The sequence below is a fragment of the Nipponia nippon genome, unplaced genomic scaffold (assembly GCF_047370975.1).
Source record: "Nipponia nippon isolate SJK-2023a ecotype South Korea unplaced genomic scaffold, ASM4737097v1 scaffold_5, whole genome shotgun sequence".
NCBI lineage: Eukaryota > Metazoa > Chordata > Aves > Pelecaniformes > Threskiornithidae > Nipponia > Nipponia nippon.
In genome coordinates this window covers 53,722,891-53,748,866 of record NW_028262369.1, presented here as the reverse complement: position 1 = coordinate 53,748,866, position 25,976 = coordinate 53,722,891, and the positions used below count along the sequence as shown (strand labels likewise).

At 40.4% G+C, this 25,976-nt stretch overlaps 2 protein-coding genes across 11 annotated transcripts in view; one reads left to right on the top strand and one right to left on the bottom strand.

Moving 5' to 3' along the window:
- Positions 1–1,825, bottom strand: part of SWT1 (SWT1 RNA endoribonuclease homolog) — a 40,854-nt gene extending 39,029 nt beyond the window's left edge. For 2 of the 6 annotated variants that reach the window (XM_087733786.1, XM_087733789.1), the window contains exons 1-2: positions 1,575–1,825; positions 626–700 (exon numbers count right to left, since the gene is read on the bottom strand). In XM_087733786.1, coding sequence (XP_087589912.1) covers positions 626–691 — 66 coding nt within the window. In that variant the 5' untranslated portion in view covers positions 692–700; positions 1,575–1,825. The remainder of the gene's footprint in view (positions 1–625; positions 701–1,574) is intronic. The other 4 variants (XM_087733783.1, XM_087733788.1, XM_087733785.1 and 1 more) reach the window with 3 other exon arrangements.
- Positions 1,826–1,893: 68 nt separating this feature from the next.
- Positions 1,894–25,920, top strand: TRMT1L (tRNA methyltransferase 1L). 5 transcript variants are annotated; one of them, XM_087733795.1, is made up of 16 exons: positions 1,894–2,144; positions 5,057–5,209; positions 6,391–6,453; positions 8,398–8,511; positions 10,699–10,763; positions 11,323–11,452; positions 13,311–13,434; positions 14,502–14,581; positions 15,506–15,752; positions 16,731–16,943; positions 18,227–18,417; positions 19,768–19,846; positions 20,622–20,788; positions 21,447–21,506; positions 21,926–22,052; positions 22,184–25,920. In XM_087733795.1, the coding sequence occupies exons 1-16, from the start codon at positions 2,024–2,026 to the stop codon at positions 22,497–22,499; spliced, it is 2,250 nt and encodes a 749-aa protein (XP_087589921.1). In that variant the 5' UTR covers positions 1,894–2,023; the 3' UTR covers positions 22,500–25,920. The 5 variants fall into 5 exon arrangements, with proteins under 5 accessions (XP_087589921.1, XP_087589920.1, XP_087589919.1 ...); XM_087733794.1 differs by having other exon boundaries at positions 21,414–21,506; XM_087733793.1 differs by having other exon boundaries at positions 6,391–6,501; positions 21,450–21,506.
- Positions 25,921–25,976: the final 56 nt, after the last annotated feature.

The window sequence follows — 25,976 nt, the reverse complement described above, 5'->3', positions numbered from 1 at the left end:
TATTACACTACTGGCAGGAAATAACTTCCCAGAAGGGGATACAAACAATAAAAAAAGAATGGGAAGCTACATACAACCATGACCAGAAAGATTATCACCCCTCTAGCACCTGCATTTCACAAGCGATTCAGTGAAAGCTTACTCACTAGATACAAATATGTACCAGAGTATGCCAAGAATTTTGGTCATTGATTTATGTCTCAGGGGTTAAAAGGAAATGTTTGAGAGTTTCTTGCTAAAATGCTGAAAAGTATAATTTGTGATCAATCAGAAAATTAAGATATATGATCCAAGATAAAGAACAATACAGGAAAACAGTAGTGGGTTTGGTAACAGTTTTAAGCTCAACTTTCCTCAACCAGGAAGATACACTAAAATAAAAAAAAAAAAATCTCTTATTTTCTGATACCCACACTACTCATAGCCTCTGGAGAAAAACATAAGCTAGTGATCTGGGTAGAGCTTGCAGTCATCTGACCAATTCAACCCTCCTGCTGTTCTTAATGACCCCACCTTTAAATTTGATTCATCCTTCTGTCACAAGACTACGAAACAATTCATGCTCTTCTCTTGAATGTGGGGGTTCGAATTAAAATAATAAGAGTAATAATACAGCTATTCCTACTTTGTCATCCTGGCCATCCAAGCAGTCTTCCTTTCCAGTTAGTTTCTTCAGTTTCGTTTTAGACATCTTCAAATGCTAAGAAAAACAGTGGTGCCATTATTATTTATTTCAAGTTTTTATTTCCAGCTGGTATAAGAAATAAATTTTAACTGCATAGAGAAAAAAATACTCTAATACTCATGTTTTCTCATGACAGAGCGACAGCAGATTTCAACAGGGTTAATTATTCACATGTCACTACTAAGAGACCTTCACAGAAAAAAGGATGGCAATTACTTTACCATCTGCTCCAGGGACACATATTTTGTACCAGCAAACATACCAGACTAATAGAGACAAACATCCTTTAACATTTAGTCATATAGCCCTCAAGTTTTAAAGCAGTTCCAACTATACAACTCCCGCCTTAGCCCCCCCCCCCCCCCGCTACGGTGGAGGTAATATCGTGACATCTCGCAACAGCTACACCACCCTTAAGACAAACTAGTCCCGAGAGCCTGCCGCGAACAAGAAGAGGTTTAAGGGGGCTGTAAGAAAGCTTCACCAGAAGCTCCCAAAGCTCTAGAGGTGAATCTCCAGAGCACCGGTCAACCACCTAAACAGATAAGCCACAGAAGCAGCTCAGCCATAAAGCAGGGAAGACCAAGTAAACAGACGGCTCTTCAGGACAGCCTTCAACATGGGCGGGCTGACTGACGGCAGGAAGAGCTGCGGCTCCGCCACCAGCAAAGGGGGAGCAGCCTCCTGCCCCAACGCCGCGCCTGACGGAAGGGCGAGCACAGGGGCCCTCCAGAGCACCGGCCTCCCCACCGCACCCCACCCGGCAGCTGCCAGCGCACCCCCTCCCCTCCCCTCCCCTCCCCTCCCCTCCCCTCCCCTCCCTCCTTCGCCTCCCCGGCAGCAGGGCACAGGGACGGCCCTGCCTCCCGGCCGGCCAGCTCAGACGCACCCTCCCGTCGAAGTCGAAGCCGAGGCGGGCAGCGGCTCCGCGCCCCCCACGCCGTCGCGCCGGGCGGCCTCAGGAGGACGGTCCTGGCGGAGGGGCCTCAGGGGCAGCCCGAGCGCAGCCCCGCTCTCTGGCCGGGGACTTCCCTGTCAGGCACAGCCCACCGCGCCTCTCGCCTCCGGGAGCTGCCGCTCCCCGCCGCGGGGCGCGCTGGGCAAGGCCCGGCTCCCCCGGGAGCTGGAGTCCTGCCGGCGAGGCGGCCCTCGCCCCGAGGCGCTCTGGGAAATGTAGGCGGTGCGGGCCCGCCTCCTCTCCCGCTGTACGTGCCGGGCCGCCAGCGCCGTGCCTCCCCTCCCGCCTCCCGCCCGAACAAGAGGCGTGTGGGTACGGCGGCGCGTCCCCCTGCCTCGGCTCGCCTCCCGTCGCCCGCCGCCGGGCTGTCTCCGGAGAAGATGGCAGCGGAGGAGGCTGCAGAGGCCTCGCTGGCGCGGCTGTCCCCCGAGCGGAGGCAGCCGGGGCGGGAGAACGATGATGAGGAGAACACCGAAGGCGGCGGCGAGACCGCAGCGCTCAGTGAGGGCCGGGCGTGGGGGGACCGTGAGCGGGCGGGCGGGCGGTGTGGCGGGAGCCGGGCCCTCCGTCCCTCTCTGAGGGCAGCAGCGCGGCGCCCGGCTGCAGCCCCTCTTCCCAGGTCTGGGCGGCCCCGCCGTGCACGGGAGGTGCTGGGGGCGGGCGGGCGCCATGCGGAGGCGGAGGAGGGAGAAGCGCTTTGAGAGAGCCCCGTGGAGGTTTGAATTTACAGCCGAGCGCCTGGAGCCTCCTTTCTCCCTCCACCTGCACCGTGAAGCCCCTGCGAGATGAACGAGGCCCGGTTTTCCCCGTTTTACCGACTTTGCGTAGAATCGGGCTGGTGCGGGGCAGGCGGCGGGGCCACACGTGCTCCCCGCGGCGGCCGGCCCGGCCCCGGCGGCTCAGCCTTGGCGGTGGCCGCGGCGGGCGCCTCCCGCCGAGCTTCGAAACGGCGAACGCCGGGCTTGTGTCGGCCTTTCCTCCTTTTCAGTCTAACGGGGTACTTCTGTTGTTGGTGATCGTTGATTATTTCAGCCCGTGGTCCACCAGGTCCCGTTACAAACCGGGGCCTGCTGGAGGCGGGATGAGGAGGCGGCGTGTGCCGTGCCGTGCCGTCTCTGCCCCATGCGTTTTCTCCTCTCGTTTTTTTTTGCCAAATGTGTTTAAACTGGTTGTGCCAGTTTTCCAGCCGCGCCAAATGTGGCATTGATGCCAGTCATTTCCTACTGCAGTCTCAGAGTTGAAGTGAACTGACTCTTCTAATTAAAAAAAAAAAAAAAAAGTATCATTTAGGCTCCCGGAAGCATTATGATGTTTGTGCATGATCAGTGATTCCTCATGGGCTTTTTAAAAATCCTGCAATCTTGCTTTGGTAACAGCCTGCTTTTCTTAATCATTTAGTGTGAAAGTTTACCTCTCTTCATGTAGATGTGTATAAACTATATGTACACATACGCATACTCTCTTTTTCAACCATTTTAACCTATACACTTGCTCTAAAGATGCAGACAATCCAACTCTGCTGGACTTCGGTCCCTGCTATGCTCTCACGATGCATTTTTCTAACAGTGTTAACAGTTTTTCTCACAGCACGTGCGGTCGTACTCAATCATTGTTGTTCTTACGGATTTCTTACCAAAAATCCTTTTCCTTCTTAATCTTCTTTCTGCCTTTCTATTAATAAAGCATGTAGAAACTATCACCAGGCAACTTGCAACTTTTTAACTGAGAAGTGGGCAGGAAATATAAGTCTGTCGCAGGTGAGTTGTCAGCTTAAAAATAGATCTGTGAGAAATACAGCAGTGCTCTCTGAGTCGCAATGCTGATCTTGATATATTTAAGGTAGGTAGAGTAATTTTACTCTGTGCTTCTGTCTTTCTAAACAATTTCTCTAACCCCTGTCTTCAGGTATTCCTTCTATTTCCTCTTTCTGTTTGGTTTGTTGTTTTTTTTTTTTTTATAATAGCAAAGATTTGTATCCAACTGCAGTGTTTAAAAGCAAACAAACAAAAAACCCCAGGGTGATTGTAAGAACTGCTGTAAGATCCTTTCGGCCCTTACTCTGTCTTCAGTAGTGGCCAGGAGTAGATGGCTAGGGAAGACTAGCAGAACAGAACAACCATACATTAATGCATCCTCCAGAAATATCTTCAAACACAAAAGTTTGTTATTCCCTACTTTCTTGAGCCAAAGGTCGTATTTTCATATTTAAAATCCCATGGTGGATTTCTCTTCCATAAAATTCTCACTTTGGCACTCGTAGACTTGCAGCATCCACAGCAGACTGTGGCAGGGAGGTCTGCAGCGTTAACAGTAGGTCGTGTAGAGAACATTCTTCTGCTCTGAATTTCCAGCTGATACCTCCATTTGGTGCATCCCAGTTTTTGTGCTGGGGTAGACAGTGAGTGGTTGACTTCTGTGCTCTCTCTGCATCTTACGATTTTATAGATATCTGTTGTATCCAGGCTGAAAAGTCATAGCCTGCTCTGCTGCTTCTCAATAGCTAAGAAGTGATGCCATAGCTTTGTTATTTCTTGTCACCCTTTTTTGAAACTGTCCTAGTTCGACCGTGTTCCTTTGAAGCTTGGGGGATCAGGGGCCGTACCGTTCAATACCCAGGCTGAGCGGAGCTATCTGCATCCTTTCCTAGTACTTCCTAATGTCAGTTGGTGGGCAGAGAGACCCGCTACTTCTGAGGACTTACACCTCTTCCTTTCGTCAAAACTGTATTTTAAAATCCCAAGGTGGTAGTCCTGACTGGTGATGTTCAGCTCAAAGTCCATCCATTCATATGTGAAATCAAAATTAGTTTTTTTTTTCCCTAAGTCCGCCACTTGACACTTTTTTGTCATTTTATTGCCCAGTTACTCACCCTTTTAGGTCCACCCGTCTCTGTGCTACCACAGAGAAGTCATTCATTTGCAAATGCTGATGGCACCAGCACTTAACCATCATCAGGGCCCCTGATGATAGCAAATTCCTTCCTTACTCCCCTCCTTTTTTCACGTTGTTCGACTAGTCATAAACAGTGCTAAACTTCTGTTTTCAAATTTTCTTAGCCGCTAGTATATTATTATGAATATTTGGACCTTCTCCTTGCTTACTTTGTCTTGCTATTTTGCCCGAAAATAGCATGTAAATATTGTTTTGTTAACTTTAAACATCTGATGATACAGATGGGAAAATAGTTTCATCTCTCCAGGATGGCATTATTTCACAGTTGTTTCCAAGGATGAGCAATAATTAATCTTGTATTATTCTCCAACATACTGTTTATATATTTTTTTTTCTCTTTCACACTTGTAGTTATTTTTGCCTGTTAGAAGCACCGAATTATTGGAAACAAATGAACATGTTTGTATAATTCAGTTATATCAACAACACTTCAACTGCTTTTTTTGTTTGATTTTGTTCAGATGGTGTGGTTGTCTCTGGAAAAGTAAAAAGCAGCAGCCTGGATGTGAAAGTTACTGAGTCAGAATTGGAAACTGAAGAAAAAGGAAGGGAGGAAGAATCCACCAGGGAATCTGATAGCAACATTTTGGATGTATCGTCTGATTATCCAAGAGGTTTGCTAATAAACTCTAAGACTATTTGTGTTGTGTGCTTGAGGAAAGGAGGAGTAAAGGTAGAAATAGTGGGGAAGAAAGTTAAAGGGAATGTGTGAAATCTCATTTTCCATACATCTGATAGGTATGGATACTTTTTCCCATGCATGTGAATAAAATATTTTCCTAAGGCATTGCAAGTCTCTTTTAAATGAGATGCCATTTTCCCCTTACTAACATTTCTAGAAATCACTGCAGAAATTCAGACATACACAGTGACAGAAGAGAAGTCAAGGTTAGATGAGCTATGGTCTATGTCGGGCTCTGACGCTAAAAGCACCACAGAGAGCACAGAAAATCTGTTCTATCTAAGCACAGAAATTACAAGCTAGGAATTGCTTTTAACCCTAGCTTTAAAACTCACCTCCGTATCTTGAGCACATTGATCAATTGCCATCTTTGTCTCACATAAGAAAACCTGAAGACTAATCTTGTAAAAACATTGTAAAGGTTTAAAATCAGTACAGAATCAGTATTACTGTAAACCAGGATGTTCTGTGTGCTGAAACCAATAAAGCTGATCTATTGGATAAGCTAATTCTCTTGTTTTTAGCAAATTCTCCACTGTTTCCTTTGACTGATAAGTTGAAAAATCAGGAGGTAAATTTAAAGGTTAAATAGTCTCCTAAGGGGAAAAAAAAAAAAAAGTGGTAAAATTTGATGTATCCTGGCTATACAGTGAATAATTGTTCCTTACAATTGATCCACTTCTAGCTGATATTTTAGTTTTGCCAGACAGTTCATAGGCTATCATACTACTTTGTGCATGATTTGCATTCACTAATGATGTTGAGCAGTAAAATCAGGAGTAAAAGGTGTGTGACTTGATCTTTTCAGCTTGTTTTTTCAAATGAAGGTCTTTCCAATTTGAGAAATTTGATGTGTGTCAGCATTAAAGAGCAAGCAGAAATTTATGGAAATATGTGGATCTTATTAAAGAGCCATTCTGGGTACTAATTTTGCAGTCATTCCTTCTAACATGGAAGTTAAAGGATACAAACAAGTATTCCAGTTCCAATGACTATAACTATAGTCATTCTCTAATAGTGTTAGATCTGAAATGACGCATAAAAAAATAGCAGTAAACTAAAAATAATTTTTTAACTAAGAATGTTTAACTTCCAAATATCTCTGCTTTTCAGAGAAACATATTTCAATTCAAAGACATCTTGCTGATCTAGAGAAGCTAGCTGACCTGAAAGAAGGTGAGTTTACCATGGCAGTATCCCAGAACACAGATCTTCATGTTACAGGTATCTACATTTTTTCTTAGTTTTTGTTTTTAACACACTACATATATTTATAATGCTTGAAGACTAGGGGTTTCATAAAAAATAGCTTTATGATTTGTTCCCTTGCTTATCATATGTTGTACTTCCTTCGGTAAATTTAAGGCTTTAATGATTCTTTTCCATCTTTTTCCTCTGCATTGTAGCATTTCTAATGTTGGCAATGTGCATGGATCAGCAAAATGTTAATTCTAGCTATACATCAGCAGCTTAGTCTCATTTTTATTTTACTTCAAGTGCCACGATAACAGGGAAGCTAATTGTTGCCTTAGCAGTGTTTAAATATCAGTTTAAATAAGTATGTATTCTGTTTTGGATGGTTTTTTTCCCCACTCTGTATTCATTTCTGTTCCAGAGGTATATTGGAGGACTGCTTTAAGACTGCAAAGTGTTTTTATTACAACTTTTATTTTTTCTCTGATTACATGTATGTATTTAGTGCTGGTAGTGGCAGCCCTTGCAGATGAAACTAGTTTTTATTCACAGATCAAGAAAAACATCGGGGTCCACATAGGTTCTGCATCATATGGCTTTTGCACCTTAATCATCTTTTAGAGTGGCCACTGATGGAAATAATAGCCTGCCTCCATGTCTGTTTAATTGTACTAGCAAATATGCCAAAAACTTGAGAGTAAAATAGAGATATTTAGAGAGAATAGATATAGAGAGTTTGTTCCATTTTTAATGAGGAGATAGATCATAAGTATCTCCTAAGTCTGGTACTTGTAGCTGTTGCTGAGCCGAGTTATGTGTAAATCCATGGTAGTGATAAACTCATTCCCTTGCCTATTCTCAATAGTAATTTTTTTTCTTCTGCCATGGATGTAGGATTCTTCTGCCATGTGTGCTAATGGACTGACTTGTATTTATTACCATCGCCTCGTGTATTTGATACTCGGTAAATCATAAGTCAATAGAAGAGGCTGATCAACATTAGAGAACACTGGTGATTTATTTGGTGAGCTGCAGGCTGCCTCTGTTGGCTTCAGTGGCATGGGACTTTGGATGGACAGAGTAATCCACTCACAAAAAAGTCATAGTAAAGGAATTTTACTGTTGTGCAAGCCTCAGATAAGTTATTATTACTATAGATGCCCATGTTGTGTGGCATGTGTCAGTATTCATCCTGTACTGCTCTAACACATAGAAGCTTTTCTGCTGAATTCAGCATGAGAAGTTGTTTGACATTCAGCAGTCTTAAGACCCAGCAGCAGATGTATGCATGCTCTGATACATAATTCCTATGTACAGCTTTACAACATATGTCTCCCAATAGCTAGTTTTTATTTAGGTTAGTACTTCAAGTGCTTCAACACCTTTGATGTCAGATAATCTTGCCTTTGCTTTTTTGTCCCTTATGCAGGAAAAGAAAAATTATTTTAACATAGAGTACGTTGTCTGTTTTATAGTGTAAAAAGATACCGGGTGCTTGTTTTATCCAGAAGATTCAGGAGGAGGAAAGACAGATTCTTGTTCTAACCTCTTCAGTTGAAGTTTTTTTGAAACATTGCAAGTCTCTAGACTTCATCTATAAAATTCTGTTATACTACAATACTCATCAGAAGTTGCATTAGCCTCATGTTGCTGGAGTAAAAAATACTAGAAAACAAAAACTAAAGGTTGTAGCAGTTAATGGTCTTTAAAGCAATAGTGGTTCTTGTCTATATTCTATGGAGTAGAAAGAGGCAGTCCATAAACTGGAAGTTTGTGTATGCCTGAAATAGAATATTGGGGGAATTAATCTTTAACTCCCATTGATAGTACCTTCAGTCTTTTTTCTCTTAACATGCATCTCTGTTAACATCAGTGGTAACTGCATTTCATGTGTTTCTCATACTTCTTGTTTATTTGTGTTGTCAGATGAAAAGAAGCCTTGTCCATTGTGTCCTGAGGAGAAATTCAAAGCTTGCTATAGTCATAAACTCCATCGTCACCTTCAGAATTTGCATTGGAAAGTTTCTGTTGAATTTGAAGGTAATGGCAATCGTATATGAATAGTAAATATTACAAGAAATTGTGGACACGTGGGACATTGTTCTGTGTTTCATCTTTTTAAATTCCTCTTGACTTAGGCATCTTGTTACCAGCTCTGAACTAGAACTGTATTTTGATGTAATGAATTTTGACCTGGGATGTAAAATGTAAACGTAAAATAGCTCTCTATTCTTCTAGATGCCAAAACGGTTACAGTTGTGCATTTTCTCATTTTAAAAAAACAACAATTGCTTGGCATGTCATGAAAATGACTATAAAATTTAAAATATGTATATAATGATAATTACTTTAATAAAAGTTTTGGTTATATTGTGAATAATCAGACATAGACACACTGTCACGGATGAGTGGTTAGGTTGCTTAAATAATTGCCATCAAAGATATTTGCAGAAGTGATTTTAATAGAAATTTATAGAAGTGTGATTTAACAAAGTTCAATGGTAAGGTTCATGCTATTACTTATTAAATGAATATATATAAAGAAAAAAATTGTGGTAGAAGCGAATTAGAATGATTTATACAGAGACTGAAAGTACAAGGGAGTATAGGAGGTTCTCCCATTGAGTCACAAGGTTCAGAATGGACCCTCTTGCTTTCTAAACTCCTTCTCAGAGAGGAGCCTAGGTGCAGCTGGATTCAGACTTCGCCTTAGACTTTATCAACCATTTATGTCTAAGGATTATATCTGTCTAGCAGCAGTTTAAGGTTTATTCACAGTTAAAGAGAGAATCACAGGAATTTAGTAGCAATTAATCATCGGTTAATCTAGCATTTACAAAGTGATTAAATAGGATTTACTACAATATTTGAATCGATTCACACACACAATGTGCATATAAAGGTACCTGTCAAAAATTCCCCTTGAGCTAAGTGAAGTACTCACTTCAAATGATTGTCTCAATGGGCGAAGGTTGAACCTCAAGGAGTGAGGGGGCTCCTGGAGTTCAGCCCAGGTCCTGTCTCCAGGCCTCTGAACTTTGCAAAGTTAAGAGTTCGCAAACTCCGAGAAGCATCCCACTCGGAGGGAGATACTGGGCGCAGCCTGCAGTGGTCCAGGAGAGCTCAAAGGGTCTCACGTGGTGCCGCTGTTTATAGGGTTGAGAGGTGGTTGACTTCAGGCATCAGTAAATTCCGATCCTGGCCACAATCTGGGTCAGTAATTACCAGAGTTCTCAAAAATTCCAGTAATGCTGGTACCGATCCTCCCATACCTATCTGCCCGAGTTACAATCCACAGTGATATGTTCCAGGGCTGTCAGGGGATGACGGGTTGTTCCCCACTTGTCCAGGCAACCGGAGCTCCTGGTACGGTCAGTGCTGCTCCCCACCTTAGCCATGCAAGAGTTCCTGGTACGGTCAAGGGACGCTTAACTGCCAAACTCATTGCACAAAGGCCAAGTCTTGAAGGGAATTCCTGAGATTATAAAGCAGTCCAGGAGGCGGAGGGGGGAAAGCACCACGACACACACATGTAGTCCTTTTTGGCTCTATTTAGTATCAGTATTTAGTAGCCTTTTTAACAAACTCTGTGATCTGCTTGTAAGATGCGTTAAAATCCCTACAGGAAGTTTAAGAAGGAAAAGAAAATGAGCAGTATGTGTTTTTAAAGAACTAGGTGTATGAGTTTGCAGGAAATAAAATAGTAATCAGGCAATGGACAATATTAAAATTAAATTAAAAATGATCTGACTGGAGCTCTGTTTGTGTGTGCGCTAGCAGATTTCTTTGGTTTGGGTTTTTTTTTTCTTCTTCAAACCGTGGAACATATGTTTTATAGGAGTATTCACACAGTTGTTTTAGCCAGGTAACAATAATTTTGTAAAATACTCACAAGTACTTTTGAAAGTTATATACCATATAGCCTAAAGACTCGCTGTAGCTTTGTAGGATGCTAACAGAGTTATTTAAATGAATTGTCTGCATGTAATTTTTTCAGATTTAAAAAATTTATAATGTATAATTAGCTGATAAATTTCTCTGTGCGGAAGGCGAGTTTATCATATAATTGGTAATTTTCTCTTGTTGCTGTCTTGTGGCAATATTTGGGAATCTTAAATGAGACCATGCCCTAAAAATAAAGAACATTTTTAATCAGAGTTTGTGGTATAGGACATATGCATTCTGTTTACTTACTGTACTGTGATTTGACAAGAATTTGTTTTCCAGGGTACAGAATGTGCATCTGCCACTTACCTTGTCGTCCAGTAAAACCAAACCTCGTTGGAGACCAGGTAAAAATGCTGAATCACAGAAACATTTGTTACCCTACGAAGTGGGGGAAATGGGTCATTTAGGGGAACTTCTGCGATCTACTTAGTCTCAAAATATGTCTCGCTATCCAGTGCGGGATACCAAAAGCTTATCGGTCCAGAATATAAGTATCTGATACAACCCTTGGGTAGTTGAATGTAGTTGTAGCTCTCTCTTACTTTGTGGGTAGCTGCCTAGATCATGTAAAACACTGTCACAGTTTGGAGTAAACAGCAGCTTTGTGTGGAAGAGATGGCGGGTTCATTAGGCCAGGCGATGGATGCCTCTCAGTTCCTTCCCTGTGTTCTGAGTATAGAGAGTATTGGCAGAGTTTAGTCGGTTGTGGTGCTGTGGCAGGATAGCTGTGCTGTGCTGGCTCTGTGGGTGTGATTATTTACAGTCTCTGTGGCTGTAGATTCAAAATATTTTGTATGCACTAGAAGTAACAGACAGATGACTTCTTCATATGCCTGCGTTCCGGTATAGTTCTACTTTAACCGTGTTTATGTATTCTGAAACTACACATATTATATTTTACAGACAGTTTCAAAGATGGGAGCCCATTACCATTGTATCATCTGTTCAGCAACTATCATGCGAAGAACTGACATGATAGGTCATATTAATCGTCATGTGAATAAAGGAGAAACTGAATCAAGGTTTATTACAGGTAGGTTCTTCTATAAAACATTCAATCTTTTTATACTATGTAGCACATGGAATAACTATGATATGTGGGTAAGAGACATGAGAAGAATTCCGAAACAGATTTAGCTTTACTAATGAGAAAGCTGCCCTTAATATTTCAGAACTTTTTTTTTACCTCAGAGGTGTAGCAGTGTTGTGATGTAGTCTCTGCATTGACCACCTACTCTGTTCTTATTGATAAATAATAATCCATTCACAATTAGTTTAATGTTGTAAATGTAGGCTTCTGTCTCTCCAAAAGAATGGAGGACATGGAATCCCTGCAACAAAATCTGTATAGAGAATTTAATGCCTGTTTATTTGGCTCTGTGTGTTTGTAAATCAATCTTGCGTAAATCTTTGCAATATAAAAATCCTTTGCTTTTTATCCAAACTGCACCAGCATGGATTCACAAAACAAGATGACTTTTTTTTCAGTCCTGAAGAGTCATGACGGACCTGTCCGTAGTTCTTTGGTAAATGACAATCCTGTCTGACTTTCTCCAGAATTAGACTTGTGTTTCTAAACTTGTATAAACTCAATTGGAAGCATTTTAAATTATTGGAATGCCAAATCTTTATTTTTGCAAGTTGTCTGTTCTCTACAGCTGTCAAGTAAAAAGCACATTATTGAGTAGCTGGTGTGTAAAAATTAAGGCTTTTTTGCTACAGCCCAGACTGTTACTGTTGAAAATTGGTCTGATTTTTTCTCTCTCTCTCTGTGTAGATGTATGGATTTTATCTAAATATAGTATAATAAAGATGAGACTGGGAGCTATGAGGGTCATGCTTCTTTCTGTTGCCAATATGCAGTTTAGGAGTAGCAGTTTAGCATCTGGGGATCAGTTTGCATGTCTAAGAAGTGATAATAGTACGTATTCCATACCTTTAACTTATATAGAGTTTGTGTTGTGAAATGTATTAATCTGTGTATGGTTCCCTTCAGAGCTGTTAGAAAAGAATGGCCCATTTGTCATTTTTTAACAAAATGCATGTGGTTATTTTTTCTCACGGGAAGAGGAGAAATTCAGAGGTCAGATATTTTATGCTTTGGAGGTGCTTCAGCAACACTTGAGGGCTATGAACATGGAGCATGTGGTAGAGAGGTTCACAGATATGCAATCTGTGTGTTTTAAAGCACTGAGAGATAGGCAAGCTGAGCACTGAAAGGTATCTAGTTGATAGCTAACAAATTTTTCCTGGTCATTCCTGGGTAAATTTTGCTACTGTTAGACTGGGGATAAATTGCTCAGAGGAATGACAGCATGTGTTTGCAGCTGTCAAATCAGAAAGCTTGCTTTGCCACAGACTATTTTATACAAAGCTTAAGTGCTGAAATTGTCCCTATGCTTGTGCTGTCTATACACGTTTCATGAAGCTATTTGGTAACTTACAGAGATTAGATCAAGGATTTTGAGGGATTTTTGCAGTTCATAGATATACATTCAGGACTATGTTAGTAGGGTTTTAATTAATTAGCAGTGTATTATGTTTGAACATGCAGAACAAATGTGCTAAGCCTCAGTCTCAGGGGCTTGCTTTCTTAAATTTGAGTGGATACATAGGAGCCTGACTGAGAAAGAAATCTGGTGTTTTATGGGAAGAAAATCGTGGTAGAGCTTGATCGTTATCTGCCACTCTTCGGACTAGAAGATAAATTGTTGCCTGCTTTTTTCCCCCCACATACTAGTTAACTGATCCATGTGTGCCACTTGGATTACTGCATAATCCAGACTTCATGCTATACGGGAGAAAATTTTCAACGTAATTTATCAAATGTGCTAATGTTAATTTTAGTTCTCACTAACTCTTTCCTTTCCCCCACAATTACTTTCTTTTAGTTCCTCCTCCCAAGTCTTCTCATGAAGTGCTGAAAGAGTCGGCCACAGATGTGCAGGTTCTTCCCAACTACTCCACACCTCAGAAAACAGATTCCTATTTTAATCCTAAAATGAAACTCAACAGGTAAGAGAACAGGGAGTGGGAGATGCACCAAGAGGGGTGGTGAGTTTGTAGTGAAAAATACTCGTGTGTTTTGAAAAGCAAACCCTGCAAAACTTTTGTTCGGAGGGCAGGAGAAATAGTTTTCCATCAGAAAACTCTTCTTGACAAATAATATTTAAACCCAAGAACACTATATGGGAAATATTGTAATTTCTGAAGCAATTAAGTATTTTTTTGTAGTGAGTAGTTCATGGAGAGGAACAGGATTTGAAAGGAGCACACTTGAAAACTAACTTCATTGTATACACTTAAGATGTTTTTCTGTGAATCTCCACAAGATACCATGTATAGTCACTGCCCTCTTCCAACTGAACAGCAGCATACCTACAATTTACAGTTTTCATATTCTAGGCCTGTTTCTCTTGGGACTCATTCTCTCAAGTGTCTTATTATTTGCATTAAAAAAGATGGAAGGAAGAAACATTGTCTTTTTTTAAGGAGAGTCATAAATGGTGTCTGTACCACAACTGAAAGGTGTGAGCATTGATACCAACGCATAGGACTGGGCTTCAGCCTATGCTGACCCCTCGTGTTCTCAGTGCTGTTAATATTTGAGCTTCCAGGTTTAAAGATCCGATATGTCTGTGACAGCGAAGACGTGCCTCTGAAGAAGGCCATTGCAACTAAGGCTACGGCCATGTCTAAAAGAGCAAGGCCCGTTCCTCAACACAGTGGAATTTCATTGCTCTACAGTAATTTCTGACACCTTTTTAAAAACAGAGCCATTAGTACAGTAGTATCAGATTGTGCTGGGAAAGTAAGAAAAACACTATTTACCTTTGAATGCTAGCCACTTTTTCCAGTGTTAGGGTAATTAGTAAGTTGATTCAGGATCTTACCTTCTGAATATCCTGCTGTAGAATTAAACTTTTAAGGGTAGCTGAGGTTTTTGATTTACAATTCTTCTGTGTAAAATGTAGAGTTTAGCTTAAATGTTCTAGTATTATGTTCAAGGGAAATAAATAAGGAAGAGGAAGGAAAAATATTTTCTCAACTTACTTCTATGACCATTCTTTTTTATTTTCAAGGCAATTGATATTCTGCGCACTAGCCGTTCTAGCTGAGGAACGTAAGCCGATAGAATGTTTGGATGCTTTTGGTGCCACTGGTAAAGTCAATTTCTTTAATCTCTTGGCTAGTATCCAATAGTATGAAGCTGCAGAAATCAGTAGTAACTGACATCGCATATTCAAAAATACTGTGAGGTACACAATAATTTTCTTCCTTAGGCAGGCAGTCACTAGCTTCCATGCAAAAAAACAAGCCTTCAAGAGCCTGGTATTAGACCTTTTAAAAAGACTGTAAATAATATTAAATCAAAGCTTAGTGGTCTCCTTAAAATGGATTGCCTTAATGTCCATGAAATGGCATCTTCTTAAATTTGCGTCCAAGGTCACAGATCTCTTGTGACTCTGTGGCTCTGGAATCTGGCTGTAAAATCAACCTGTAGTTCAAAATGGTGATGAATCCAAGCTTCTATCAGAATCATCTCTTAATAAAATTCTGAACATGAACTAAATGTAAAGTAGTTATATCAGTGTCTGTTAACCATCTGGAACAAAAATCTGAAGACATCTGGATTGCTGCCTCATCAGCCAGCTACTGTAAACTTAAGGTCTTAGTTGAGAACAGCAGTAACTGCTTAGCATTTTGCACAGAAATTCTTGATAATTAATTTATCACCATTCTGAACTAGGCCAGACTTCACAAATGCACCTTGTCCTGCACTTCTACAATGTAATTGTGGACTTCACTACGAAAGTCAGCAATAAACATTTGGAGGCAGCCTAAAAAGTCTTCACAGTACCTATTCTCATGTTTGTGTTTTACTGTGGTCTGTCACAGGAGTCTGTCTGCTACACTGGAGTGTTAAACAAGCCAAGGGGCTTTCCTGTAGATTGTGGGTCCAGCATCACACACACTTCTGTATTATAAGCATTTAAAAGGATGATTTTTTTTTTCTTAGTGGGTTCAGCAACCCAGAAACCAACTCCTTATTCTGTCACAGAGTTACAATTCTGTCTTTCCTTAGGTATAATGGGATTACAATGGGCAAAGCATCTCAGAAGTTCTGTGAAAGTTACAATTAATGATTGTAATGAAAATTCTGTGACAATGATTCAGGAAAACTGCCATTTAAACAAAATGAAGGTGAAACTGAACGCTAAGGAAGACGACAATGATGAAGCTATGGGAGATGGAGAAGAAAATACTGACACCATTGAGGTGACAAAAATGGATGCCAATGTTATAATGCATTTGAGATCGTTTGATTTTATGTAAGTGTTGAATGTTTCTTAATAATTTTCCGGTTTGATAATGACACCCCTCACCCAATCTCCCAGTGTATCATTATTTAGGGAAGTTGGAATGAAAGAAGCTACAAACAGGCAAATCACTTGGTATTTTAAATGTAACTCTGTTGTTCCAGAAATGGTGTGGGAACGTAACTTTAATCCGAAATGTTTTACAAATCGCTGGAAAAATAGTAAGCCCTTCTGACACCCTGAATGGACTGTAAACGTACATGAAAATTTTAAGCCAAACTATTTTTGGTATAACTTCATTGTGTGTTTGATAAAGAGAAATTATTTATCTTTTCTTGTTTGTTCTGTTTTTCTTAAAACTTTTAATTAGTTAAAAATTCATACCTTTGCATATTGTTGTGTAGGACTTTATTGCATCTCTTGTTTTAATCCATTTTGCAGCACATTCATTTTCAATTAAAGTAGGCTAATTCTTCCAAGTTGGATTTATAGATGTATCCATTCAGAACCTATACAGACATCAAAATAAGTGATGGGACTCTTTGTGTTGATTAACATCCAGATCTAAGCTAATTAAGCAGCAGGTATTCAGGCTGAAAATTAGTCTAATTATTTAGTACATAAACTGGAATGCATACCTGTGAAGATATTTTTGTTTTTAGAAGTTTCCCTTTGTTTTAAGGATGAAGGTAAGCATCAGGGCAATATTCTTGTAAGTTGAATTAGTCAGTGGGTCAGGAGGCAAAAAAAAACCCCGACTTGCTGGCTTTGTGGTGATGTGGGTTTTTCCAGCACAGTGCTGCCCTGGCTGTTGCGGTTTGACACTTAAGTATTCCAGAGTAATTCATGAAAGGTGTACTGTAAATTTTAGTCTTCTCATTTTGTTTTAAATATGATCATAGGTGAAGCTTATAAAATAGCGTTTTCCTGAGATTAAAGCTAAACTCTTGAGCATCTATAGATACTCAGTGGGACTTCCTTTTTTTTCAGCCATTTGGACCCCTTTGGAACTTCTGTGAATTACCTGGATTCTGCCTTCAGAAATGTGAGAAATCTTGGAATTGTGTCACTGACGTCCACAGACATCAGTTCTCTGTATGCAAAGGCTCAACACGTGGCCCTGCGGCATTATGGATGTAATATTGTCAGAACAGAGTACTACAAGGAACTGGCAGCCAGAATAGTAATTGCTGCTGTGACAAGGTACTGCTAAAACAAATCTGCTCAAATTCTGGTAGAAACTTATTAGAAAAGTATTAGCGATACAAAACCTAAGACTGCTGCTGTAGGTTGTACATGTTCAATTTCCAGAATTCCTTAGTTCTAAAAGCCAGGCTTCTTGATACAAAATTAATGTTTCATATTTTATGTGTGCTGATATGGGATGATGTAAATTTTAAACTAAAAGACTGGGCAAGGTGAAAGTGCATAAATAGGGTAAGGATTTGGGATGGTGGGGAGGTTTTTTGGTGGTAGGGAGGGATGGTAATAGAAAAAGTAATAGCCAGGCTTGCCTATCTCTTATTCTACTCTCTTACTCTACTGTCAATTTTGTCATTTTAGTGCTGCATAGGACTTCGTAAATATTAATTAAGCTGCTTGAATGGCTTCTAGCTAAGCATTACAGTTAGACTTGCTTCAGTGGAAACTGATGTTTGCCCCAGAGTCTCGTGCTTGAGGTTAAAAAGATATATGTAATTACTAACTTGTGAAATAAGTCATTTGCATGCAGATATTCTCAGTAAATTCAATCTGTTAAATAAATGAAGACATAAAACCTGGTCCCTAATTGGGGAAAAAAAGATAACAGGCAAGAGGATGGGAGAGCTGCTCAGGAAAGACAGGGGGATGAAATAAAGTGCTCAGAGGTCTTCAGAATGCCAGAGCAAAAATACTGACCTGAATATGTTTAGATTTTACTTCTCTATCCCTGCATATGTGGAGTTGTTCCTTGTAGAATATTCTTAGATACAGATATACTGCTCAAGCAAAGTTTTAATTTTGTTCTGGGTTACATGCTCCAGCTCCCCTAAAGATTTCTTCTTCCTTCTCAATGCTTACCTCTTGAGGAACTGGTCACTTGCCTTCCCACGGTCCTTATTTAATTAACATTCGATGATTTACCATCATGTGTGTCCCTCTACATTTCTGCCTTCTCAGATTTTCATTTAGTTTGTTTATATTTTTTGTTACAATATCCTGGCAATAGGTAGGTATTTGGATAGAAAGATGATGCAGATGGCAGACCAGTATTTCTAGACGTGATAAGAAGAAGTAAAACAAGATTTGCTTAGGCTTACAGGAAGTAGACAAAACTAGGCACTTAAGAAACAAAACTTTCTCCTGATTGCTTTCTCAGATCTTTACTATCTCCTTCTGGAAAGTGGATGAGCTCTCAAGAATCTTTCAGCAGGTTCAGGTGTCCATGGCAATCTTAGTCTGCTGATTCCAGTACAATGTGGTTTTGTGTTTTTTTTCCTTCGTAGAGCTGCAGCTCGCTGTAACAAAGGCATTGAAGTTTTACTCGCAGTAGCTCTAGAACATTTTGTTCTAGTAGTGGTCAGAGTTTTAAGGGGACCATCTCCTGCAGATGATTCAGCAAAGAAAATAAGATACCTCATCCATTGCCAGTGGTGCGAAGAGAGAATTTTTCAGAAAGAGGGTAATATGGTAGAAGGTAAATGGATTTTCCTTTGTACTTTCTAGAAGGTCCGATTCCTGTATCTCCATTTTGTGCTTGTTTAGGCCTTGTTTATATTTACATCCCTTTAGTAAAGTAATAATTCCCTTTAATCTAACAATGAGTGTACTGTATGAGGTGGAGAAGGTACCATGCTTTATGGTAGTGGGTTAGATTAGTTGTCTGCATGGATTTTGCTGTAAATGTACTGGATTTCTTTCTAGATAGGACATACTCCAACTAGCTGTAGCTGCTGAAGCTGCCAGGATTCCTGATATGCCCATGGATCTGTCCTTTCACTGAAGGGTATGAAGAGTGGGACAGTCTGTGCTACTGTTTGGTTCCTCCATACAGTGGCAGCTTGGTAGATTTTGGTGTCAGATTGTTTTTCCACTGTTCATTTCAGTTACCTTAAAATGTAGTGGCCTAAACAGTATCCCTTCCCCTCAGATGAGGGTGTATTCTGCCTGGCCTTGGGCAGTATCTGTAAATGCCTGATGGAAATATCTCGGCAGGTGTGGTAGGGAAGGTATGCAACGTTCCTGTAATTCATCTAACACTTGGTGGTGAATGAAGGCAGCCTCTAGGTTAAAAACCAACTGTTCGTGGGCTGTCTCTATACACAAGTTAGTAGAGGCAGGAGACAAAAATTAAGCTAGGAGGGAGCTACTAGCCAGGTGGTAGTTCAAGTGAATCTAAAAGGAAAAAACTTGTTTCAAAGGTACAGGTTCTTCAATACTTAACTAACAGTGGTGTCTTGGAGTGCCCTGCTCAGTCAGGTGCAGGAGCATGCAATGACCTTGTTTAAAAAGATTTTTAAAAACTTAGCTAAAGTTTTAAGAACAGAAATGAGTAACCGATAAGTACAGTGTTATGGTAGGGATCTTATTTAGTAAATTAATTGTTTACTTAATGCCTTAATTGCAAGCAAGCTGACTTATGGCTTAGAAAACTTGTAGGTGGGCTGTATTTTGTAGATGTAATTGGCTGATGTCTGAAATTTTTTTTTGTTCTTTACTGTTAACCTGGACAGCTACTTATATAAGTGTCGGAAGGTTAACAATTTCCTTGTTACTTGAAGTCTGCCAAGAAATATAGGAATTATGTGGCTTTTTAGTTTGGTTTTTTTTGCCCTTCAATGTTTTAACCATGATTAAAGATCAAGTCATCAATCACTAAATTCTCATAAGCACTGCTTGGCAGAACAGTCACACTTCTGCTGTTGCTTGCCCTTCCAAATCCCTCCACTGAAGTAAGCTACTACTTCATATCTATGTCATCTCTCTCCAGTAAAGTCAGCATTGCTGACTATTTCAAAACAACTTAAATCCTGTTTTTCTGTTGTAGAAAACCCTTATCAGCAGCTGCCTTGTGACTGTCACGGCAGTATGCCCGGGAAGACAGCAGTAGTTCTTGGTCCTCTCTGGTAAGTACAGAACACAATATAGAATCAGAATAATTTAGGCTGGAAGGACCTCTGGAGGTCAGCTGTTCAGTCATAGTGAAAATGCAAGTCTGCTGGCTATTTTAGCACTACAAAAGGCAGTGTAGCAATCAGGAGGAATCCAGGAAACATTTAATTGATTTGAATTCAGTGGGGTATTCAGTTTTTGCTTTTGTTCATAGAGTTCAAACTGGTTAATAAATTATAAGAAACTTGCTTTAAATTTCACATTCAGTGCAATTTATGTAATATGTCCTGCACAGTAGAACCTGGCTGTGTGTTCCTCTAGTTGCCAAATGTTAAGCAACAGTTTGTTACTTGATACTGGGGAGAATTGATTTAGTAAATCCTTACATGTGCTTATGGTAGTAAATAATACACTGCTTGATAATTAATACTTAGACTTTCCTCTTGTGAGAAACAAGAATAAATCTTTTGGTAAGTCTTTCAACCATTTCAAAGCAGTATTAAAAATGGTTGACAATTGACAGTACCTTTCTTCTGGAGGTTAAATTACTTTTTCAATGTAGTAGGGCAAGTCAGTGGTGGAAATAAAATTACCATTGTTGAGATCTTGATTTTTAACATGAGAGCAATGTTACTGTCATTGGAAACAGCAATTCAGCATCGCTAAGTTAAGAACACAGCCTGATGCAGCACTTTGGTGTAATATAATTGCTGATCAATTTGGGTGAGAGAGCAACTTACTTGCTTTCATTAAGAAGTCTTAACTTTTCACTTGTCTTGTATTTCATAGGTCAGGAGCCCTCTTTAACACTGGATTCCTCAGAAGAATGCTGTTTGAGGCTGTCCAGTATGGTCTGGATGAAGCTCAGCCACTTTTGAAGGCATTAGTTTGCGAAGCTGAGTGCACAACTTTCAAACATTTTTCTACCCATAGTCCTTGTGATGAGAACAAACAAGGTGAGAAAAATGCCAGACTGCTCACAAAAAGGACTGGCTTTGTGGTGATTTAGAGAGGTACTGCTCTTTGATAACTTACTACTAACAGCAGTGTATACATAAAAAGGTCAAGAAAACGTTCGTTGCTTTGAACGCAGTGTGGGGCTTGTCAGCTCTTGTCAGAGGGTCTTTGGTGCTGCAAAAAGAATAAGGTCTGTCAGAGGCAAAGTGCTGGATTTAGACATCTTTAATGAGGACGATAGGTCTTAAACCAAATAAACATAATGGAGGTATGTTGACTACCATGAAATCCAGCATGTTCCCTGAAGGAGGTGAAAATATTAAGTGTCTGCTAGTTCTTTGGTGTATCCCGATCCCAACCTGAGAGCATGTCCTGTTAGGAAGAGAGGACTCCAGCTGTCATCCTTTGCATACTCTGCAGGGATTGCAAATCGGTGTGCCAAAAGAAATAGCTTTCTGTATGGGAATGCTGTTCTACTATTAAATGAACCTGTATTTTGAAGATCCCCTCTAAATTCAAGGTACCTGTATGTATGCTGCTTACTATGCTTCCTTCTTTAGGCCAGAATGTAGTATTATTTCCTTCTGTTTAACCAAGGCATTTTGCTATTTTACTGTCTTACAGTAGAATTAATTTTGACTTTTAATTGTATTCTAGAAGAATGTGGTGTATATATTAAAACACCAAATACTTCTGCAGAGTCCTACTTGGTACACGGTAAGTAGATCATTTTGGTGTACCTCTAGCAGTTTCAAATTAAACTGTAGTTTAAGTGATCGCTAAGCCAATCTAGTGTTCACATATTTTTTTATATTTAACAACACTGGTACTGAGGATTTATTTTCCCACTGAATAATGATCTTACTTTACCTTCATCCAGAATCATATTCACTGGTAAAGGCAGAATGCTAAATACTCCATGAAGCCTTCTTGACTTCGCTTTTTATTACTGAAAATGGCATGTTAATTAAATTCAGGCTAGATTTCAACTCTGCAAAATACTAGCTTATGAAAGCAGACACAAAGGTGTAGTTGCTATGTGGCTTTTTCTTGTATGTACTGTCTTTGGCTTCGCTGGCATTTTTTGTGGTCTCACTGGATATTCACTGGTTTCACTGGCATTTTTTGTGCTCCAGGAAAAAGAAAAAGTGATGAAGTGATTCGAAATGCAGCCAAGCGACAAAAATCCGAGAGCAGTGCTGAGCACCCTGCATTTTACTACAATATCCACAGACACAGTATTAAAGGAATGAACATGCCAAAGTAAGGTTTTCGTTTAAGTTCCAGTCTTATATTAGTATGACAACTGATCTGTAACTTGTATTGAATCAGTGATATTAGCATTAACTCTTTTTTAAATGGTTTTGGTTTGGTTTTTTTTTTTTTTTTTGCAGGTTAAATAAGTTCTTAAACTATCTTTCTGAAGCTGGATACAGAGTAAGCAGAACTCACTTTGATCCTATGGGAGTTCGCACGAACGCGCCCTTGGCACAATTTAAGACTATTCTTATGAAGTACAGCACGCCCACGTACACAGGGGGGCAGGCAGAAGGCCCTGTCCATCTAGCTGAAGATGTCCAGGCAGGAGAACAGGCTCAAGCTGCTGCAGACAGCAAGGCAGAAGATGCTGAGTTTCTGGAAGATGATAAATCCGGAGTCGCGGCTGCCATGTTCACAGCAGACTACCCTACTCACTGTGCAGCTGATTAATGCAAATCATTTTTTTCATAGATCAGGATATTACAGACTTGCAAGCACACCCTGTTCAAGTAAGCCAGTACTTCTTACCAAACTGGATTTTGAAAATTTGAGTTGCCTGCTATTTTAATTTCAAAAGATGTTTCAGAATTATGTAGCAGAACTTACCCCGATCACAGCGTGTGTGGTCAAGGTACTGTTACTGTGAGAAGGTCTCCGAGACAGTTACTTGCTTTTATGCTCACATCCACTTTCACACTGCGGCATTGTGGCTGCTCCTGAGTCTTTGTTAAAGCCTTATTGCTAGCACAGAATCCAGAAGGGTGGATGGGGCCAAAAGTCTTAAGCATTTCTGAACATGAGGTTGAAATGAAACAGAATATTCCTAAAATGAATCATTCCTAAAACGTGACTGGTTACAACTCAGAGAGAGGTCATGTTAAGATGATAAAGTATCACAGGATAAAATGTGATCTGAGTTTAAGCAAGCCAGAAATGCCTGACTCTGTGCACTTCTAACTCCAGATTGCACATGTAATTTGGCATTCAGTTCTGTTTTCATAATTCTGCCTATAAGCAAGGACCTAACACAAGTGAGAATGGAAAGGAATGGTTCCAAGACTGTTACTGAAACTTCAGTTTATAACCAAACTTTAGTGAATTGTGTTAGTCACCCTAGGTAGTTGTTTGTTCAGAGATTACATTTGGTTGTGTACTGCAAAAAGGTACAGTGACAAAGCACCACAAGTTGAAGTTCTAGGTGAAGTTTTGCTCTGAATTCGTCAATGAATGATACAATCTATCTTAGCTGTTAAAAAGATCTCTTCTGTGAATGAGCAAAGATGCTGTGTGTTGGTAGTCGGTTCTGGTTTCCTTAAATATATGGCAGCATTCCAGCCAAATAAGCTTGACTTTGTCCTTTCTTTCCCCCAGCTTTGTTTGGATACCTCTGTATATTTCACTTCAATTGGGAACAACTGTCAAAAGTGAACTAATTGTGCCACTTTTTCACAGGTTTGGTGTTCAACCTGGCCCCCAGTGTTAGCTTTCTCTAAGAGAATATGCGGGGTGCTTATTCTTATTTAGCCATCTCCGAAATGTCACAGTAAGAGTATTGCTTCTCTTTCGTTGAGCGCCAACCACGAGTAACATGACTGATACACTCCTGATCATGCAAAACTTCCTAAGCTCCTGTCAGGCCAGAATTAAGTTACTGTCTCTTATACCATCTTAAATTCAGGACTGCTTTGGTAATGAGTTATTTTCATTCTGTCCTAATTAAAAAAAAAAAAAAAAAAACACTAAAGGGATAATAGATTGCACTTCAGCAGTGATACAGCAACAAACTTAAGTTTCCTTAAAAAATTTAGTGCTTATAGTTCTTTTCTTTCTTCTTACATTTATCTTTCCAATTTGATCCCAAGTTATCTTTGGAAAAGTTAGTGTTCCCTAGTTGTTCTGAACTAAGTATTTCTTTTTTTTTAAGTGGAGAGACTGTTTGTTGGAAGGCTTTGCTTGCAGATAACACACTGCTCACTTCAGTGTTAATGTAAGAGGTGGGATACAGTCAGTCAGAAAGTTGGTTAACTGGAGCAAAAGGGAGTGTTCCAATTACAATAAAGTAGGCTAAAAAGAAAGTTTAACTGAAGCCTGTTGTGGGAAATATTTTTTTATTACTTTTGCAGCTCCTCCTAAGTAACAGAAGGTATTGTGCATCTTTTCCAAGTCAAAGCAACTATACCTTGGTGGTTGTAGCTGTGCCCAAGGAGGGGCAGAGAAAATGAAGCTCAGGCTTGTCTGTACAATTCCTGCTTTTGTCCCCTCTGTCAGATGGGCAGAAACCATTATAATCTGGGACAAGGAGTTTTGCCTGTTGTAAGTGACCAGCAGAAGAGGTGTTTGTAACTCAGGCCTGTGAGAATTCTCTTTCTGTTCAATAGTTGTCTCAGCTGTTCATCAGGTAGGGCCAGTCCTGCAGTAATTAGTTAACAGAACACTAGCGTTGGTTCAAGGCTGTTGTTTGGGGACTCCTTGTTATTTCTTGATTCTGTTAGAAGGTATGACTAGTACGTTGTCCTCGTGTTGCATGGAAACAGGGTTTGGGGAGCACAGCAGTCTGCTTGGCTGTGTCTCCAAACAAGTCGCTAATGGCACAGCAGTGCAGAGCGCTCTGTGCACAACAGCATGACCCAAAGCAGTTTTGATCAGCTTGGGTAATCCATATTGCCCTGGTTGGCTATTACAGTAGTAAATGTAGTAGTAGGCCGATGTTGCACCACAGGGCCTTGAGCTGATACCCAAGGTAGTACTTTGCCAGGCACTCTGTGTCACTGGCGCAGACCTTCAACATGCAACAAATCTTTGTCAGGTGGAGGTGTTCCTGCAAGTGGCTTGTGCTGAACAGAAAAGCAGAACTGATGAACTGCTGGAACCATTAGTGCCCTGATACTAGTATTAGGTTATCAGCTGATCAGCATGCTGGAGGACAAACACCAGCAGATGATGGAAAATTAAGTTTTAGGATATGATCTAGTTACCAGTATGGGTGGTACAGTGGCACCTCTAATGCTTTGTAGCTGAGGGACATATCCACCTACCCACTGCATACAGCAGAGAGTCGCTGCCCATGAGCTCTCTGGGTGTTTTCTGTTTGGCTGTGATTGAGGGAAGCTTTAAGGGAGTTAAAGCTGTTCAAAGGTGGCTCTGACAATCAGTGTCAGCACAGTGAGCAGCAGGAGTCGAGGCAGAAAGGGACCTCCTTCCGCAATCAGAGTTTAAGTTCAGTACATCTCAAGAAACCCTACTCTTAGCGTACACAAGCATTCCCTCTTAACTCAAGGTGCAGCCTTCTGGTTAAAGGTTGTAATAACCATAGAGATAAAAAAAAAGTGAAGTTCTGTTCCTTTTGTTTTAATAATTTAATAGTACCTCAACCCAAGTGATTCATTACAGTTATCCTACACTTTTTTCTGTTGAAGCTGCTTAATGTACAATTAAATGCAACCAAAGTTGCTGGGTTTAACCTGAGTGCTGTGAAAATCCTTCATCCCATTTCTCAGGCTCCAAGATCTGATTAGAACAGAAGCACCTATGACCCATCACTGGAAGAGCTGCTATCTTCTGTGTGCCTCTCTATTTCTCATTCAAGGCATGCAACACCCACAGGAGTTCAGTTGGTTTCAAAGGACTGTAACAGTGCTCAGGGCCAGACTCAACTTGGATCAACAGCGGTTGAGGTCAGCTGCACCTACTCACCCTTCCCTCTGGACAACCACAAACACGGCAGCACTGACAGACAGACAGACAAAAACTGTCCAAAGGGTTTCTTTTATAAATTACAAGAGGAAGCAGCACTGGAATTTCCCAACAGGTTGTTGATAACATTTTTGCTTTTATTGTCAATTTGAGAATTTCAGTGTGACTTTAGTTGGATACTAGAGCTATTAGGCTTACCCGTACCTAACACACATCATGTACTTAAAAAATAAC